Source organism: Vigna umbellata, chromosome 6 (genome assembly GCF_029865625.1).
Source record: "Vigna umbellata cultivar VRB3 chromosome 6, Vumbellata_1.0, whole genome shotgun sequence".
NCBI classification, from domain to species: domain Eukaryota; kingdom Viridiplantae; phylum Streptophyta; class Magnoliopsida; order Fabales; family Fabaceae; genus Vigna; species Vigna umbellata.
In genome coordinates this window covers 31380198-31399151 of record NC_142170.1, presented here as the reverse complement: position 1 = coordinate 31399151, position 18954 = coordinate 31380198, and the positions used below count along the sequence as shown (strand labels likewise).

Here is an 18954-nt window from a genome sequence, read left to right as displayed (position 1 = left end):
GAGTTGTTAGCCCTTGGCCACAATCCATCAACACCCACCGCTCCATCTCACACCACCATCATCAAAGGACAACGCGCTCCCACCATCACCTGCAAAGAATCAATCAAACACCACCACTCCTGCATATAATCAATCAAACATAAAACAACCCAATCGAAATCAGAAAAAGGGACGGAAGGAAGTTTCCTCCTTCGCTGCAAATCAAAATTGAGAGAAGAAGAAGAAGAACGAGAGACCACTACGCCCTTACGCCTCCGCCGCGTGTTCGTCGCGCCTCCATCTTGCAATTGTTGATCCCTCCATCGCGCCTCCATCGGAACAGAGAAGAGGAAGGAGGTCTCCCTCTCGCCACCGAAAGAAAATGGGAGAAAAGAGAGGAGCGGCGCAACTTCTGTCTCTGTTCGCTAAATTTAACCCTAAACACATGTTATTACCTCAGTTATTTTTTTAACCGAGACAATAAGAGTCCACGACCTCGATTCTATAAGAATCGATGCCTAAACTCTCAAAAAAATAAAAAATAAAAATTTCAGCTATTTTATGCCTCAGTTCTTTAAACAACCGAGGTAATAGACTTTTGCAATAATTACAAAAATGCCACCGCGCCAGTTTTAGGCATGGTTCTTTTTGAACCGAGACATATACGTTTGCGATAATTACAAAAATGCCAGTGCGCCAATTTTAGGCATCAGTTCTTTTTTAACCAAGGCGTATACATTTCTGATAATTTCAAAAATGTCACCGCGTCATTTTTTGCTTCGGTTATTACAGCTAAACCGATGTCAAATGCGCGAGTTAAAATCCTTTTTTTTACTAGTGTGGCATGACCGAGGACAAGGGAAAGGCTGAGGAGATCGGTCAGGAGTTGAGTGTTTTAAGTGTGACAAGCATGGCCACTATGATGTAGATCAATGAAGTGCTACAATTGTGGTAAGCTCGGTCACATTGCTAAATTTTGTCGAGCCAAGAAGAAAAGTGAGAGAAACCTTCTTACAGAAGAAGAAGATGAAGAAGAGATGAGGATTTTGTTGACATCAAAGACCTCAAAGTTGAAGGTTGAGAATTCAGATGTTGAACCATGCTTGAAATCAAAGGCTGACGAGATTTATACCAACTTAGTATGGAATTTAGATACTCGAGCAACGAATCACATGTGTGGAGATGAATCTCTCTTCAATGAACTCACCAAGGTGGAGGTCGGATTTGTGTCTTTCGGAGATGACTCTAAGGTGGCTGTGAAAGGTCAAGGAACAATCCAACATATGTAGAAGGATGAACGAGTTGGAGAGATTAGGGATGTTTACTATGTTCCCGAGTTAAAGAGCAATATTTTAAGCATGGGTCAGATAATTGAGAAAGGTAATTTAGTTTTTATGAAAGATCAGGTACTATATTCAAAGGATATGCATGGTCGTCTAACAGCTAAGGTAGCTGAAGATCTTGCATTAAAGGTGGTTGAAGCAAGATATGACAAACAAGAGCTCGAATAACTCCACTAATGAGGTAAATGTAGATGTTTGTTAACAGGTGCAGAAGATATAAAATTTGAAGAGTCGTGCCTGATGAAAGATGGAAGAAAGCTATGGATGAAGAAATTCAGCGGGTAGAGAGGCTTGTAGATGGAACTAATGAGATTATGAATAAACAGGGGGTTGAGCTTGAGGAGTTGAAGAAGGTGACTCTTGAAAAAGAAGAGAAAGCATCTAGTGTTCTTGAACTTGACGAAAAGGAAGATGAAGATGTTGAGAAGAACCCAATGAAGAAGTCGAGCAAGATTGTTGAGAAATCGTCTAAGGTTAGAAACAAGTTGGTTGAGGTTATTAAGAAGTCGAGCATAACAAAGTCAGTCAAAGCCTTAGAGAGATCAACCAAGGTAAACGATAAGAAGACCAGAAGGAAAAAGAAGACCTCGAATATGATTGAAAGAAGCAAACTTGATGCGGCATGATGCACACACTAGTGCACTCAAGGGATATGACCTCGGTTATTTTCGGTTATAGGCACCGGTTCCGTAACTGAGGCATATACAGACGAGGTAAAAAATCTACCTCTTTTTGCCTCGGTTGTGAACCGAGTCGAAAAATGATAGCATTTTGCCTCGGTTTCTGCTGAACCGAGTCAATATCTTGGATTCTACTGTCCCGCTTGGACCTGAACCGAGGCGTATAGTGGTTTTCGATTTTCCAGAAAATGTTCCAGGAAGTTGCAGAAAGCACTGAAGCAGAAAGCACAGAAAATGTTCACGGTCTACTGCCATCCAAAATTGCAGACCCAACTAAGCTCAATCTGCCCCCAATCCAAGAGTCTACTGCCATCCAGTGCCCTCAATCTACCTCACGGTCAAACCCAACACAGATGCAACGAGCTCTAAGCTCTCAAAGAAACCCATACGTAGCGAACAGACCTAAAGCTCACCTTCTCAGACCGAGACATTCTCCGCCACAGAGACACCAGCGACCATCGAACAGAGCCGCTTCTCCTCCTCTGCCGCTTCTCCTCCTCCGCCGCTTCTCCTCCTTCTCCGCCGTCATCAAACCCTAATTTGCACCACCACCATCAACATCAAACCCCAATTGCACTCACCTTTTTCACCAAAAAACTCCATTGACACACCAACATAGAAAACACTCCGTTCATCACCACCTAGCACCGCCGCCATCATTGACGCACCACCACCGGTTGCTCTTCCGTCCAGAGGCGACGCACTCGAAGGAGATTTTTGAGGCGAGAGCGAGGGGAGGGAGGCGAGAGCGAGGGGAGGGAGGCGAGAGCCAGGAGAGGTGAGAGTGAGGGGAGGGGAGGCGAGAGCCAAGGGAGGGAGGGAGAGCTAGGGGAGGGAGGGAGGGAGAGCCAGGGGAGGCGAGAGCGAGGAGGGAGCTAGGTTTTCCTTCAACTTGGGGAAAATTTTGGGGAAATAAGAGAGGCTTATATGCCTCGGGTCCTTATTGTGTCTGAGGCAGTAGAGGCTTATGCCTCGGTCCTTCCTACCAACCGATGTCGTATAACTCTTTCACCTCGGGTTTCTCTAAACTGCGTCAGAAGCTGCGTCAGACAGTGATAATTAGACACTGGTTGCCTTCACAACCGAAGTGATAGCTCTTTTTGGCACCGGTCTAGTCTAAACCGAGGCCTATAAGGTCTTGTTAATTACGAAACTACCACCGTGTCTGAATAAGCAGCTGTTTGATGTAAAGAGAGGTCTATTGTGCGAGTTTAAAAGCATATTTTGTACTAGTGACATGAAAAGCCAAAATAAAGGATGAAAAATTCAAGTTAATGGGGAAGTTTTGTTAGATAAACTTAAATATTATTTTATTTTATCGATACAAGATACAAATAGATTGAGTACATTTTGCTTTTGAATATTATATTGTCAGTTTTTATTATTTGTACTTGATCCGATGTCTATTTAGTTGTCAATTCAATCGAAAGTAAATCCAATGAATTTCAAATTATTTGTGTGGTCACGTTTTTCTATCATATACTATTTCGTTTTTCATTTAAATTTCTTCATTATTAAGGTGAGCATTAGTTTCAGGGAAGAAAAAATAAAAAAAAGTCATATCATCAATGCATGCAAGCTGTTCTATTTAAAACGATGAAACACGACAGGAAAAGAAAGAGATCTGGTCGGAGAGAGAAGAAGAAAGAAGGTAAGGGGAAATGGTAAACCCTATCCCAAACTTTGCCAGGAACATTTGGGGCAAATGGAACATTCAGGGTGTTGTCATCTTGAGTCTGACCATGCAAGTAGTTCTCATCTTCATAGCTCCTTTCAGAAAACGCTCGAGAAATAAATTGTTGGTTTCGTTGCTTTGGTTCACGTACCTTGTTGCAGATGCCACTGCGGACTTCTGTGTTGGCCTCATCTCCAGCAAATATGGTGATAAAGACACGGCAGTTTCCACCATCGATGACTACTTGCGAGCATTCTGGGCACCCTTTCTGCTGCTGCACTTGGGTGGCCCTGACACAATTACTGCTTTTTCTCTCGAGGACAATGAACTTTGGCTCAGGCATATGCTTGGACTCACGGTGCAGGTAAACCTAATTTATTTGTATTTCTTAAGAATATAAGTCTGAGTCAACATTGACCAAGTAAGTGAAAATATTTTGAGGAGTTGAACCCATGGTCTTTTTTATTTTTATTTTTAATTTATCAAACTAATCTCATAATTTTAAAGTGTTAGTAGAAGGAGCTGAACTCATAATTTTTTCAACCATCTCTTTTAATTTTAGCACTGAATCATTTTATAACTCTTTTTTCAAATAAACTTGTTTTGAAATAATAATAATCAATATACAAGTAAAAGTCACTATTGTTGAGATATTTCACACCTGAATGAGAAAGTTTATCTAAATTTTAACTCTGAAGATATGTGTGAAAACTGCAATTCCTACTAACCATTTGTGACATTGGTGTGTAACATTAATTCATTAATAATTAATATGTGTATTGTATCACAAATCTTTTCATATTGTTGTCCAGGTGTACTACTCAATAACATATGTGTAGTGTCAGAATAACAAATGCTTATCACTAAACTAATATATGTTGAAATATGACTTCAAGACTTATTTATTACATTTGTTAAATCTAAAATATATTGGGGTTCTATTTGAAAAGAACAAATAGTCGGGATTCTTGATGAACTAGTGTTTGGATGGATAATTGAGAGATATGGCACGATCTTTTGCTATATAGAATCAAAATGTCCGGTTTAATTGTAATATCCATGTCATCAACCGTTTATTTAAAGGAAAATATGTTTTAACCATTTTTTTTTTACTTTTTTATAACATCTATCTAGTAGCTTATGATTGGTTTAATAAATTTAAACAGAAAAACAAACTAATAAAATAATGACACTCTGTTATGAAAAAGAAACATGTAATTTATTATAAAAAATTATTAAAAAAATTGTTAATCTATCGGATTGCTTTTGTAAAAAGAATTGAAACGTGTCTCTTGTATATATCTTTAATATATATATTATGCCGAAAAAAAAAGTCTCGTGTTTTATCTGACAAACATATATTTTCCAATAATAATACTCAAATATAATATGCTTTAAGATATTCCAATCCAATATCACTTTGACATTGTTGGTTTAATAAAAAGGAAAACATATTCTACACCTTGTATAATTATATTTTTCTTTTACTATTCTAATGTATTTTAATGTTTCAAGGAGCCAAATTTATATATTCAATTATGTTTGACAATCCCAATTTCCTACATTGTGCAAATTTCATAATCTTATATAAATTTATTCTATAGGAGAGGACTTGAGGTACTGTAATAAGAAACTAATAAACAACTCCCAGGTACAAGGAAGGAGTGGAAATTAAGTCAATGTGAATCTATACTATTACATTTTTCTTACATATCTATTAAGTAAAAAGTATAAGTATAATTGTTCTTGCGGAGCCAGACGTTGTGAAGATGGGGTTTTCGGACTTCTTCAATGTTCTCTTATTTTCTTTTGTCTTTTCCTTCATACTCGTTTTTCATTATCTTCTGTGTCTCTCGATAAGGGTCCTTTCCTTATATGGGTCTAAATTGACCACTAGCCTATTTATCTCATAAGTCGTGGCCTGTAAATCATGTTAAGTTAAAGGCTAGCAGCTTGTGATCAAGTTAGAAGAGGTTAGTTTGTGGTCGAGCCGGTAGAGATCGACTTATGACCGAGTTAGAAGAAGCCGACTTGTGACAGGACGAGTAGAGGTCAAGGCCGAGTAGCATCAGATTGTGTAGGTAGCATCAGAAAACTCAATGAAATAGTTATAGTTGACCGTCTACTGACTTTATGAAATATGATACCAAGAATAGTAGGTTGTACAGTATAACAAATGCAAAGAAAATTTGTATTTAATAGTAGCCTTACATGTATAGTAACCCCTAGCCTCAAGGATACAACGATGAAGAGGTTTGAATGTTGGGAGGTACCTCATCAAGATGGGCCTGGTAGGCAGCACATGGAATGTCACGAAAGGTTCAACCACATCGACAAGGTAACCCATAAGAAATTGCATGAAAGGTTCGACCTTGATTGGTAGTAGCTAACTTTGTTATCCTTGAGGCTAAAGAAGCCGAATAGTGTAGAGACCAGAGAGGCAGTGTTATACAGTGGAATCTCAGACTCTCATGATTTTAAGGCAACGGGTGTGATGCATCAGTGTTGCTATACGACATGGATACTTTTACTAGGGAGAAAGCTTCATTTCCATATGCTAACTCTCTTAGGGGTTTGGACGTGATAGAAAACATAAACTCTGATTTGGAGAACCTGGCCTCATCAATGCTTTTGCAAGAAAAATTTGAAAGGAAATGATCGAGTATTTGGAAGGAAAGTATCACGAGTTACGACCATCTCGTCAAAATGGACTACATGATTTTATTGCTTATGCCCTGTCTGCAAATAGAAGTTATTTTGCCTGTACCGTGCCATTTAGGATCCACAACAAATGGATAAGTGTCACGCACTTTTATTAAACCTGTTGTAGAAGCATCCCTAAAAAATGGAATAAATAAATATTGCACACACAAATAATGTAACCAATTAGTATAAGAGAAAAGTAGTACTGATAACGACCCGCATGAAGAATCACGACATCCATAGGCTGATGGACCAAATAATTCAAATGTAACAGAAGAACTCATTATATATCAACCCGTTATAGATTCAAAGATTAAAAAGAGTGTCATCATCATAATAATATAGCGTCCCCCGGAAGCCATTTTCATTGTCTCCAAGTTTCTGACTTGAAATTTTTTCTCTCTGATTACGAGATACAAAGCCGCAAGTAATAGGCATATGCCATGCCCCCAGTCACCAAACATTACAGCAAAAAGGAATGGTAACGTGATAATTGTGTACACACTGGGATTTGCTTCCTGCTACTTGGAAACTCCATAGGCATCTACAATTTCTTGAAAAGCAGAAGTGAATTTGTTTGTGCAGAAGTAGGTAGGCGGTGATTCCTTTATCTCTATGACCTGAAGTATGGCCTCAACTTGAGAACTGCATTCCACAGCTGACTGCTGCAACACTTTATGAATCTTGCTTGTCGCAAAAACAGGACACCAACCTTCTGAAGGTTGTTCGAGAAACACGTTTCCCCTCGTAGCACGAAATACAATTCTTTCGAAAGGAACTGATTTTTCCCTTGAAACAAGTCCACTGATAAAGCCCAGCTTAATTTGCTTTGTTGACGTCTCCTCCTGGGCCAACCCTGGAATCAAAAGAATCAAAAATTGATAAAAAAAAATATCAGTATCGAAAGATAGAACCTGGGCCAGCCCTGGAATCCCAACCATAAAAAATCTCTGCTGTCTTCAAGCAATTTCGTTTTTGTGATCTTCTTCTCAGGTGAGGCTCGCGAATCTGTGATAAACAAGGGCCATGCGACGAAGCAGATCTCCTTGCGCCAGATCTGTTTTCTGTATATGGTGATCCTCTAGATTTGGTCTCCTTGGGCGCTGGTTCTGTTTTACTGTAGGTTGGAGGTCGCACTGCTCCTTCTATGTAAGAGGCGGTTTCGTTCACGGTGGTTTTGGCGGGGGTTTCTACCGCTAATGGTAGTTCTGATCGGTATCGAAGGGGAGGAACACGCGATTTGCTCCGCACGACGGCAGCGTTGTCACCTACGGCGTTTACTCCGAATCAAAACCTTAACGGTAGTGGCAGCGGCGTCATCAAGTAGCTTCGAGTGGGGTAACGGCGATGGGCACGCGGTAGTTTTTGTGTTGGAGAGAAAGATACCAACCCTTCTGATGACGCCGCTGAGCGCCGAGGCGGCCAGAATGGGTATTGCAGCGGCGGCAGTGGTCTGCGTTATCCTTCAATCTCCAAATTTGTGGCGAGGCACCAACATTACCCTAATTCTGGCGAACAGAAAGGCTACGGTTAAATTGTTCTTGAAGAGGATAGCTTGATCGTGCATTGAGGGTTGCAGGAGAACTCAAAGATCCATCATCATGTTAGGAGAAGAAAACCAAAACCCAAAACGGAAGAGAATAGGATACAATATAAAGAACAATATCAAGAACAGCACAAATAAAAAGAAAATAAAACATCACGCAAAACCAGAGAGAAGAGAGAAGAGAGTGATTTGAATGATTCCAAGAAGTGGTGGCACGATTTAGGGCATCGATGGTGCGATACTGGCAACGCCGTGGTTTTGCTGTAGTGGCTTTCGCCGTGGTTCTGCTGTAGTTGCTTTCGCCTGGTTTCGCGACTGATTCTTTTGGTTGTGCAATGCAGATGGTTCCCGATTTGGGGTTGGCCATTAATCTTTGGTGATAAGTGATGGAGTTTCACGATTTGGGTTTTCAGGGGAGATACGGTGGCTTTGGTTCGCCGCCAATCTTTTCTTTTTACAACTTCTTTTTCTTTTCGGCGATTCACCCGATGGTCTCTCTGTGTTTTTTTTTGTAGAGTCTAGTGGCTAGCTCACTGGCCTTCCTCACTCGCGGTGTCATCTCCTTCTTCTTTACAAAATATTTTTCAGATCCCACAATGGACGCCTTGTGGAGGCAGTATATCCGGTGAAGATGAGCTTGTCAAACTTCTTAAATTATTTTTTGTTTTTCTTCCGTCTTTTTCTCCATACTCGTTTTTTGTGGATATCTATGTGTCTTGATAAATATATCATTCATAAGATAGTTATGACTTCATGAGTTTTCACTTTAAGTAAGATTTAAGTAGGTTACTAACTCATTTATACTGGATTGATGTAAACTGTACTAAGTTAAAGAATACCTCGTAATCGAGTTAGAAGAGACCTGGTTGTGACCGGGGGTAAGCTAGCCTCTTCTATGTGATTCATGATATAAATGGATTACTAGTCCATTTAAGTTTATATGGAACACCCATAATTATCATGATATAACCGTCCCAATAATAAACAAATATAAAGAAAAGAAAAGAAGAAAAATAATTAAAAAAAAAGTCTGATTAACGCATGATATAACCGTCCCAATAACAATAATGCTTAAAAACGAAACAAAGGAACATCAACACTAAGTAAAACAAACAACATAATACCAGGTGCTTTCACTGTTAATTTAGAAAGATGAGTCCAAATTTGGAAGATGTGAAAATCATAGTAAAAGAAGTGTCTGGCTTTCGAAGAATAAAGTGTAGCCTCTCTCCCTCTTCCTTTAATTTGTCATTAAAAGAGGGAAAATGATATTTCAAGAATATGTTTTGACAACATTTAGACACTGGATATGTGTCTAAATTTTATTGGTGCACGTGGAAAATGATTTTATAATAATAGAATGACGTGACAATGAGAGAATTGGGGACAGATTCAAAATTGAGGTTCATATCGAAAATTTTAGATTTACAACATTTGAGAGAGAAAGAAGGTCGAGAACATTTCAAAGAAAGTCGATCTCCTTCCAACTAGCCATAACACTCGCCGGAGTGCGGCGACACGCTGGCTGGGAGGAGAGAATACAACGACGGCATGGCGGCACTCCGACGAGTGTTGTGGCTGGTTGGAAGGAGGTCGACTTTCTCTTAAATGTTCTCGACTTTTTCTCTCTCTCAAATGTTGCAAATCTGAAATTTTCGAAATGAACCTCAATTTTGAATCAACCCCCTCATTGCCACATCATTCTATTATTATAAAATCATTTTCCACGTGCACCAATGAAATTTAGACACATGTCCCGTATCTAAATGTTGTCAAAACATATTGTTGAAATATCATTTTCCTTAAAAGAGTAGCGTGTTTGAAATATTTTATTAATATGACAAAAAATAATATTTTATTTTTATCTATTTTTTCTTTTATGTTTAAGATTAAAGTTCATTTGTTATTGTTAAGTTTAAAATTCATCACTTAAATATTTAGTATTTATATAAACCTTTTATGTATTATCATATGACAATCCAACGCTCAAGCTAATTTTGATAGTTAGACTTTAAAAGTTTACATTTCATGTGCCTCGAACATGAATTTAAATTTCACTTTCTAAAATTTTGGATCAATCACATGATGTTAAAATATTATAAAAAAATATTGTAAAAATATAATTATCCTTATATAATTCAAGTTGAGTTTGACATTTTACATATTCATCTAAATTTTATTTTTAACGATACTAATCGGCCTAATTATAATTTTCTCTGCAGTACATATTGTTACAAATTTTGTCTCTGATTTTCCACAGATTTTAACTAAAAAGTTATATTAATTCTGAATTCGATTTCACGATAATCACATTAATTATTATAAAATTAATAAAAATAAAAACGTTTTGAAATCAGTCATATATATGAGATGAAAATGTGAAAAGAGACATTAATTTATTTCGAGGATATATATATATATATATATATATATATATATATATATATAAATATCTGACCTTTTATATTCACAGGTATGTCTAACGGGTTACGTGTTCCTGTTGTCACTTCCTGAAAACACGTTATCGATCCCTACAGCCCTAGTTTTCATGGCAGGGGTCATCAAATATGCAGAAAAAACTCGTTCTCTTCAAGTTGCAAGTGCTGACAACTTCCGACAATCTATGACTAAGCCTGATCCAGGTCCCAATTATGCAAAGCTCGTGGGTTGGCTGAAACCATTACACCAAGCAGGACTTCCAGCACGAATGGTAACATTGCCAGAAGAATTTGATGGGTCAGATGATCAACATTCCAAGATACCTTCTACAGAGGAAAATGATGAGCAAATTGATGAGCAAATTGATGGCAATAACCCTTACAAACCAGAAGAATTTGATGAGTCAGATGATCAACATTCCAAGATACCTTCTACAGAGGAAAATGATGAGCAAATTGATGGCAATAACCCTTACAAACAATCTCAAGAAAAAGAAACACCCATTAGTGCCGACTCAGACACTCCCAAGAGTAAGCCATCTAAAGCTTAAGCTCAGCAACATCAACACAATAGTATTCATTGTTATAATATTTAGATTAATTATGTTTTCACTCCACGAAATTTGGACTGAGTTGCTTTTCGTTTTTCCAAAATTTATTTTGAAAATAACCACTTTCAAACTTTGATTTAGGTCTCCCTCGTGAAGTGGGAGATTCTTCAACTCAGAGGTATGGTGACGAAAAGCTATTGGATTTGCAAGTAATGAAGGGTGCTTATGTCTACTTCAACAAATTCAAAGGGCTCGTGGTTGACAAGATCTTCAGCTTCGAGGAACGCAATGAGAGTCGCAATTATTTGCTCAAACAAACAGCAGTGGATGCTTTGAGAGTGATAGAGGTTGAACTCAACTTCTTCTACCAAGCTTTCTACACCAAGACAACCATCATAGAGAGCTGGGTAGGGCTTTCCTTTCGATTTATGTCCATTGCTTCAGTCGTAGCAGCTTTGGTTGTTTTCATTTTTGACGAAAAGAGGGGTTGCGAACCCTTTGATGTTACAGTCACCTACATATTGTTGTATGGTGCTGTATCCTTGGAAGTCGTGTCCATTTTCATGTTCATTTTCTCTGACTACTCATTGGCAATATTGTGCTATAGCGGCTCTGAGAAAATCAGTGATTCTGATAGTGGCACTAGAGTTGGCACGGTAGCAACCAAACTAGCCCCCACTTTCAGTTGGGTCCTGAAGCTTAAGAAACCCAAATGGACAAAACACAAGGATAACAAGCCAAAATGGTTAAAAGAACAGGAATACGAAGTTTTGAAAAGATTCGTACTGTTTCGTAGATGGTCTGAAACCATATCGGCATTCAACGTGATATCACGTTGCTTAGACAAGAAGCAAAAATGGTTGGATTGGGTGATTAGAAAAATTGGAGTCGAAGAGTTTGTGCAAAAATGGATGCATGAGAGGAAGAGGCCATTGCTTAAGAAACTTTGGATTTTTATATTTAACGAGTTGAAAAGAAAATCTGGGGATGCAGATGATGTTGAAAGTATTCAAAGAATATGTTCCTCTAGAGGTGAGTGGGTTATCCAGGAAGGTGATTTATCACGAAATGATCTGAACAAGTTGATGCCTTATGTGGAACGCAAAAAAGTCACCTTTGATGAGTGCCTAATTCTGTGGCACATTGCCACTGACCTCTTGTTCTATGAACATAAGGAGGTAGAATATGATCCCGAGCAAGGAAATCATGATGATAATGAATATGGTGATATTGAACTGCGGCATTTTAGTAAGCTTTTGTCGGATTACATGTTGTACCTCTTGATCATGCAACCTACCATGATGTCTGCTGTTAGGGGAATTGGGCAGAAAAGATTCCTAGACACGTGTGAAGAGGCCACTAACTTCTTTAACGAGAGGGAAAGTATTGCTGCTGAAGAAAAGAAAATGAGAGAGGAAGAAAGAAACAAGCAGCTTCAAAAAAAGAACACTATGATGAACACATCGAATTGGCTTCTCTATCATCAGGCAAGGGACAAGCTTGGAGAATTCATTAAGTTCATCAAAAGGGTAATATATAATCCCCTCTCAAATTATACATGCATTCATACACATTAATTTAACACCACTTATAATATAAAAAAAGTCTAAGATATCACTCTTCCTAGATTTCATAATAAAGGGTTAGTATTTTGAGGTTCTGAAATGATTAATTAATTGATAGAGAAAATATGGAGATAATTGAACTGAAAGTAGTAGTTGGAAAAAATGTATTTTATGATTATCTTAGTTGTGATAAATGTTGTCTTACATTAAATTTGCATTACATTTAATACTCCAAGTATAACACACAATAGTTCAAATCTTGGTCTTGGTAACGCCTTTGTAAGAATATATGCAATTTGGCCTACTGTTGGACAATACTTAAGTTGAATTGTTTAGTTGTCTCTTGATCTCAAATCAAGTGATATTTAATGGGTGTGTTTTGTTCTTTGATGATGGATTAGATATTTTGCTATTGCTATTGTCAATCACTAGTACAGTAGAAGGAAATGGCCTCGGTTGTTTTTGGTCATAGGCCTCGGTTGAGAAACCGAGATATATACGGACGAGGTAAAAAGTCTTCCTCTTATGCCTCGGTTGTAAACCGAGTTAGTATCTTGTCTTATACTGTCTCAGTTGAAACCTGAACCGAGGCAGTAAAGTGGTTTTTTTTTTGCCACACCTTGTGGAGCACGGGGAAGCAGAAGTGCGTCCAGAGAGTGGTTACACAAGCTTTGAAGACAACAAACAATTCATCTCTAGGAAACTCTTGGCTCAACTTGGCAGCAATATCTCAACCCAATTTCCTGGCAGCAATAACTTGGCAAACAATTTCTTGCAATATTTCAACCCAATATCCAATGAGATTGGCAGCAATATCAGCGAACAACCCAGATATTGTTCATCGAAAATAAAAAAAAAGTGAGCTTTACCGTGTGTTCATCGAACAACCCAGATGCTGCCCCTTCAATCCCTTCAATCTCCCTTCAATCTCCCTTCAATCCCTTCATCACCGAAAAACACCAAAAAACAGCCCAAGCTTTACCGTGTGTTCAATCCCTTCCTCACCGAAAATCACCCAAGACCAACCAAGAGTTGCAGCAAAAAACAAAAGTTCAAGATCAAACAAAAAAACCTAACACCAAAAATACTTCCCCTCTCCAAAGCTTCGAACTTTTATCGATTCAGAGTCCAGCCAAACCCCACCACATGCATCAATCAGAAACAAAGGAGGGTGTTGATGGAGGAGGAGTGGAAGAGGGGTTGGCGGTGGTCGATGAGAAGAATAGGCGGCGGTGGTTGATGAGAAGAACAGGCGGCAGTGGTGGACAATGAAGGTAAGGACCAATGGCGACGGCGGAAGTGGTGGACTTGGTAGTAGCGACGGCGGGGAGGCAAGGACCAGTGGCGACGATGAAGAACAGGTGAAACCACGACGCCTAGAGGTTGAGCCAGCGACGGTAGTGGGGCACCTGGCATGGGGAACTGAGACGACGGGGGCGGTGGTGCAGTGGCGTGGCGCCGAAGCAAAAAGCAGTGGTGAATGGCGAGGGGCAGAGAGGTTTTGCGGGAAGAAGAATAGTGAAAGTGAATAAAGTTTTGAACTTTAACCCTCAAACCCATCCATCGAGGCAAATATAGGCATCGGTTACAATAAAACCGCAGCATAAATGTGTTACAACTTCGTTTAATTTCCAACCAGTGCAGTTAACTCTTTTAAAAAGCGGGTTTAAAAGGACCGAGGCATATAGTGTCTCCAAAATTACATTTCTGCCACCGTGTTTTTATACGTCTCGGGTTTTCAAAAACCGAGGGATAATACGCGATTTAAAAACTCTATTTTTTACTAGTGAATTTGTTGTAGCAATAGATAATAGTTGGCCCATCTTGTGGTTCACCCATTTCTTTAGCATTCTTCATAGCCATATTGCTTGACTCGTTGTTTTAGAAACTACTACATACCTTGTGTTTGTTGTTGATTGTGGCATGATAGCTTGCTTCTTTAATGCCTAAGATAAAATACTTGATCCTAGTGAGAAAGCATATTCTGTCATACTCTCCATGTCGTCCATTGAACATGCTCAATCACTATCTGTGTAGCCAATTATCATTGAGTTAGTAATGGTTTTATACCATATACCAAGCTCGTTTTCACCTTCTAGATGTCATAAAATTCCTTTTTTCCTAATCCATAATAAATTTGACTTAGTTTTTGCATGAATCTTGAAAGAAGAGTTGTAGCATACATAATGTTTTATCGTATGGGTGTGAGATATAGGAGACTTCCAATCAAACTCTTGTAGCGTTATGCATCTGTCTCTTGTGCTCCATCATCTTTTTGTAGCTTCTCGTTTACCACCAATGGAGTAGCGATAGGTTTACAATCATACATCTTCAACTTCTTTAATAAAACTTCAATATATTTCTGTTGATCGATAAATATACCTTCTTTTTGTTGTTTCACCTCTATACTGAGGAAATAGTTCATCAAGCCAAGGTTGGTCATCTCAAATGTCTTCATCATGTCTTCTTTAAATTCTTTCATCACATCTCCATATTGTTTCCTATATAGATAAGGTCATCGATATATATAAGGAGACAATGACATGATATTGAACTTGTGCCTTAATGTATAGTGTTGACTCACTCATTGTAGTCGATTTCTGGTTTTTGTGAGTAGCTTTTAGTAACCAATCTTGCCTTGTGCTTTTGTATAGTTTCATTGGGATTGACCTTTGTTTTATATATCCATTTCACTTTAATGATGTCTTTTCCGTAAGGGCAGTGTATGAGCTCCTAGGTGTTATTCCTCTCAATCATTTTAATCCCTTCTTTGATAGATTTCTTTAGGACAGGAATCTATCTATCACGTACTCAACACTAACAGGAAAAGGCAATAGGGAACAAAACTGTATATTCCTTTTATATTCAAAGAAAGTACAAGAACAACACCCAACTCTCAAGGGAGCACTCCCTCCATAGGAACAACCTCCTGTCTATACAAAGAATATCAAAAGTTAATCCTTTACAATAGCTCTCAACCTTTTTATAAGGTTCCCCCATCTTAACCAACTGTTAACTAAATTTCTAACAGTTTAAACACTCCCCCTGACCACAATTTTAATTTCTCTTCCTTCTCTCATAAACCCTTAACACTCTATCATTACCCACCGCCTTAAGATCAACTTTGTCCTCATTGTTGAAGTCCGGGAACTACTCCTTCATGGTCATCTCATCCTCCCACGTTGCTCCTTTTTTCCCCCTTCTTGCCACTCAATCAAAACTTGTGGCACTAGATCCTCCTTGTGGTAGTTCGTCCTTCTATTTAGCACCCTCAATGGAAAACCTAGTGTTTGTCCTACCTGTAACTCTTCTGGTAGGTCCCTTTCTACCTGTTGTGTTCCAATTGCCGGTTTCAACTATGAGACATTAAACAGGGTTGTATTCGAGCTGTTTCAGGAAGCTGAAGTCCGAAAGCCATCGGTCCACTCTGTTTGATCACCAAAAACAGTCCAAAATATCGGGTTGAAAGCTTTGGATGTAGCCTAGTGGGCGTGAACGCTTGCTTAAGGGGTCTGATCTTTAGATAAACCCAGTCTCCCTCCTTTATAGTCACTGACCACCTTTTTTTGTTTGCATACTTTGCAATCTGGTTACGCGCCCTTCCCAAATTGTACCTAAATTGTTTCAATGCCTCATCTCTAGTCTGTAACTCTTACGTCACTTCCTTCACCGTTTTTTCCCTTAGCACAAACCTTGTTAGAGTGGGTGGAGGTCTCCCATAAATTGTCTCAAAGGAAGTACACTTGGCTGCCCCTTAATAACTGGAATTGTACCAATATTCTGCCTAAGGTAAAATCAAGCTCCAAGTCTTGGGATGTTCACAGCTAAAATAGCATAGATAGGCCTCTAGTATCTGGTTGACCACTTCAGTCTACTCATACGTCTCAGGAGGATAGGTTGTGCTCATGAGTAGTTGGGTACCCTATAGTCTAAATAGTTCCTTCCAAAAGAGACTTAAGAAGGTAGGATTCCAGTCACTCACAATCAACGTTGGTACCCCATGAAGCCTAATGATTTCCTTTATAGAGACCTCTGCTATGGACTTGGCTGTGTAACGATGCTTGATGGGTATGAAATGCCTATATTTGCTCAATTGGTCCACCACAACTAACATTGTATCATACCCCTTAGATTTTGGCGCCGTTGCCGGGGATGGCCGTGATGGCACTGTCATTATCAAGCATCTAAACAATCTTAAACGGTGATTCCTCTGAAATTTGAGATTGTTCCTCAGTAAATTGAGTGGACATTTGCCCTATCTGATCAGTCAAACTCTGAACAGATGCTCTGGTCTCTTGCATGAACTGCATGTTCTGCACGGTCATCTACCTCAGTAACTCCTCCAATGTAGGCTCAGAAGTAGAAGATTGAGGAGCTATTTGGGCAGGAGCATCATACTGCTGACTCTCGTATTGTTGGATTGGTGGAGACATAAAAGCATTCTGAGATGGTGCTTCCTGATATTGATATTGTTGTGAAGTACCATACCATCCCATGTTAAAATCATTACACCCAGAATCGTTGATGTATCCATGTTGCTCAGGGGAGAATTTTCTCAGAAAGTGATGCTCAAGATATCCCCAATTGGTAACGGATCCTGGAGGAAGAGAGTCTTTCCAATCCTTTGCTGCTCCTTCTAAAGAGTGTGGGAATGTCTTTAAGAAAACCTGATCATCCTGGACATTTGGAGGTTTCATAAAAGAGCAAATTCGATAAAACCTCTCCAAATGTTCATGTGGGCATTCATCTGCAAAACCATGAAACTGAGGCAGCAAATTTATCAGTCCAGTGGTGAGAAATAAATGATCACCAAGCTCAGTAGGTGGAACCGACTCCCAAAGAGAGCTCTCAGAAGTTGGAGGATGAGCCATATTATTCTCAGCATAAAAATCACCAGAATTATAATCAGAGTACCATGCAGAAGGAGAATCATAATTAGAGGCACTCGTAGAATAAGCACTATTCACAAAATTAAAATAGGTAGACATGGAAAAAGAAAAATACTAAAAATTACGAAACAAATAAAACACAACACATTTATACATGTAACACGCACATGCAAAATAGAACATCACAGCACAACACAAGACAACACACAACAAAACACATATACTCAAAAATAGAATGCAAAACATATATTTACAAAAACATAAAAGATAATACATAACAAAAATACAATGCAAAACATATGTATTGTCTTTTATGTTTTTATAAATATATGTTTTGCATTCTAATTTTGAGTATATGTGTTTTGTTGTGTGTTGTCTTGTGTTGTGATGTGATGTTCTGTTTTGCATGTGCGTGTTGCATGTATAAATGTGTTGTGTTTTATTTGTTTCGTAATGTTTAGTATTTTTCTTTTTCCATGTCTACCTATTTTAATTTTGTGAATAGTGCTTATTCTACGAGTGCCTCTAATTATGATTCTTCTTCTGCATGGTACTCTTATTATAATTCTGCTGATTTTTATGCTGAGAACAATATGGCTCATCCTCCAACTTCTGAGAGCTCTCTTTGGGAGCCGGTTCCACCTACTGAGGATGGTGATCATTTATTTCTCACCACTGGACTGATAAATTTGCTACCTCAGTTTCATGGTTTTGCAGGTGAATGCCCACATGAACATTTGGAGAGGTTTTATCGAATTTGCTCTTTTATGAAACCTCCAAATGTTCAGGATGATCAGGTTTTCTTAAAGGCATTCCCGCACTCTTTAGAAGTGAAGAAAATATTAACTCATCAACTGGGCTACCTTTCTATAGGTCTAGTACACCCCTGAATGTCCTCCAGTTGGGGTGGCGTCAAACGCGGCCAACAAATGTGGAATCTAGGGCGATTGGGCAAAGAACACTAAGCAACCCTTGTAATGGAGATAGTTGTGCTCTAATGTATAAGCTGGGTAAGAATTGGGGTCTGTCTTACTTCTTCTATGATTTTTTTTTGGACCGATCTTCCTCTACTTCCTTCAACAGTTCCCTAAATTCTTGTCAGTAGGGTCTGATAACCACTCTAAACTCCTTATCGACTTCCTCCATCTTCTTCCCCTTCTTGGACAGTCCATCAGCCACTTTATTGAAGCTCCTATTCTATAGACTACATCAAACTCATATCCCAACAGCTTGGCCAATGAATTTTGTTGGTTTTGAGTTATAATTCTTTGTTCCAACTAGTACTTGAGGCTCTGTTGATTTGTATAAACCATAAATTTTTGGCTCAATAGATAAGGTTGCCAATGTTGGGTGGTAAGGACTAAGGTCATTAATTCTTTTTCATAGATTTACATAGAGAGTGAGGTTTCAGATAAAGCTTTGCTAAAATAAGAAATTGGCTTTTTATTTTGTCACAAGAATGCTCCCACCCCTCTACCGAATGCGTCACACTCCACATGAAACGGTTGTGTGAAATCTGGTAAGGCCAACATAGGAGTTGTGGTATCCAGCTCGTAGTAACCCTGGTGAGTCCTGAAGGTCGTTT

The 18954-nt window shown here is 38.8% G+C and overlaps 1 protein-coding gene and 1 pseudogene across 2 annotated transcripts in view; one reads left to right on the top strand and one right to left on the bottom strand.

The window, feature by feature from the left end:
* Positions 1-3560: 3560 nt before the first annotated feature.
* The window catches only part of LOC148197232 (uncharacterized), a 28363-nt pseudogene continuing 12969 nt past the window's right edge, over positions 3561-18954 (top strand). The window contains exons 1-3 of the transcript XR_015780489.1: positions 3561-4041; positions 10400-10895; positions 11057-12444. The product of XR_015780489.1 is annotated as an uncharacterized LOC148197232 (transcript). The remainder of the gene's footprint in view (positions 4042-10399; positions 10896-11056; positions 12445-18954) is intronic.
* LOC148197233 (uncharacterized) lies at positions 6552-8293 on the bottom strand. Its single transcript, XM_088092843.1, has 3 exons — positions 8143-8293; positions 7319-7660; positions 6552-7236 (listed from the first exon to the last, which is right to left on the bottom strand). The coding sequence occupies exons 1-3, from the start codon at positions 8291-8293 to the stop codon at positions 6902-6904; spliced, it is 828 nt and encodes a 275-aa protein (XP_087948969.1). The 3' UTR covers positions 6552-6901.

Coding starts and splice junctions, on each gene's coding strand:
- LOC148197233 (XM_088092843.1), bottom strand. CDS start 8,293: ATGGCCAACCCCAAATCGGGAACCATCTGCATTGCACAACCAAAAGAA. Junction 7,661..8,142: donor CACCATCGATGCCCTAAATC/GTGCCACCACTT, acceptor TTTGATTCGGAG/TAAACGCCGTAGGTGACAAC. Junction 7,237..7,318: donor GACAGCAGAGATTTTTTATG/GTTGGGATTCCA, acceptor TTTTGATTCCAG/GGTTGGCCCAGGAGGAGACG.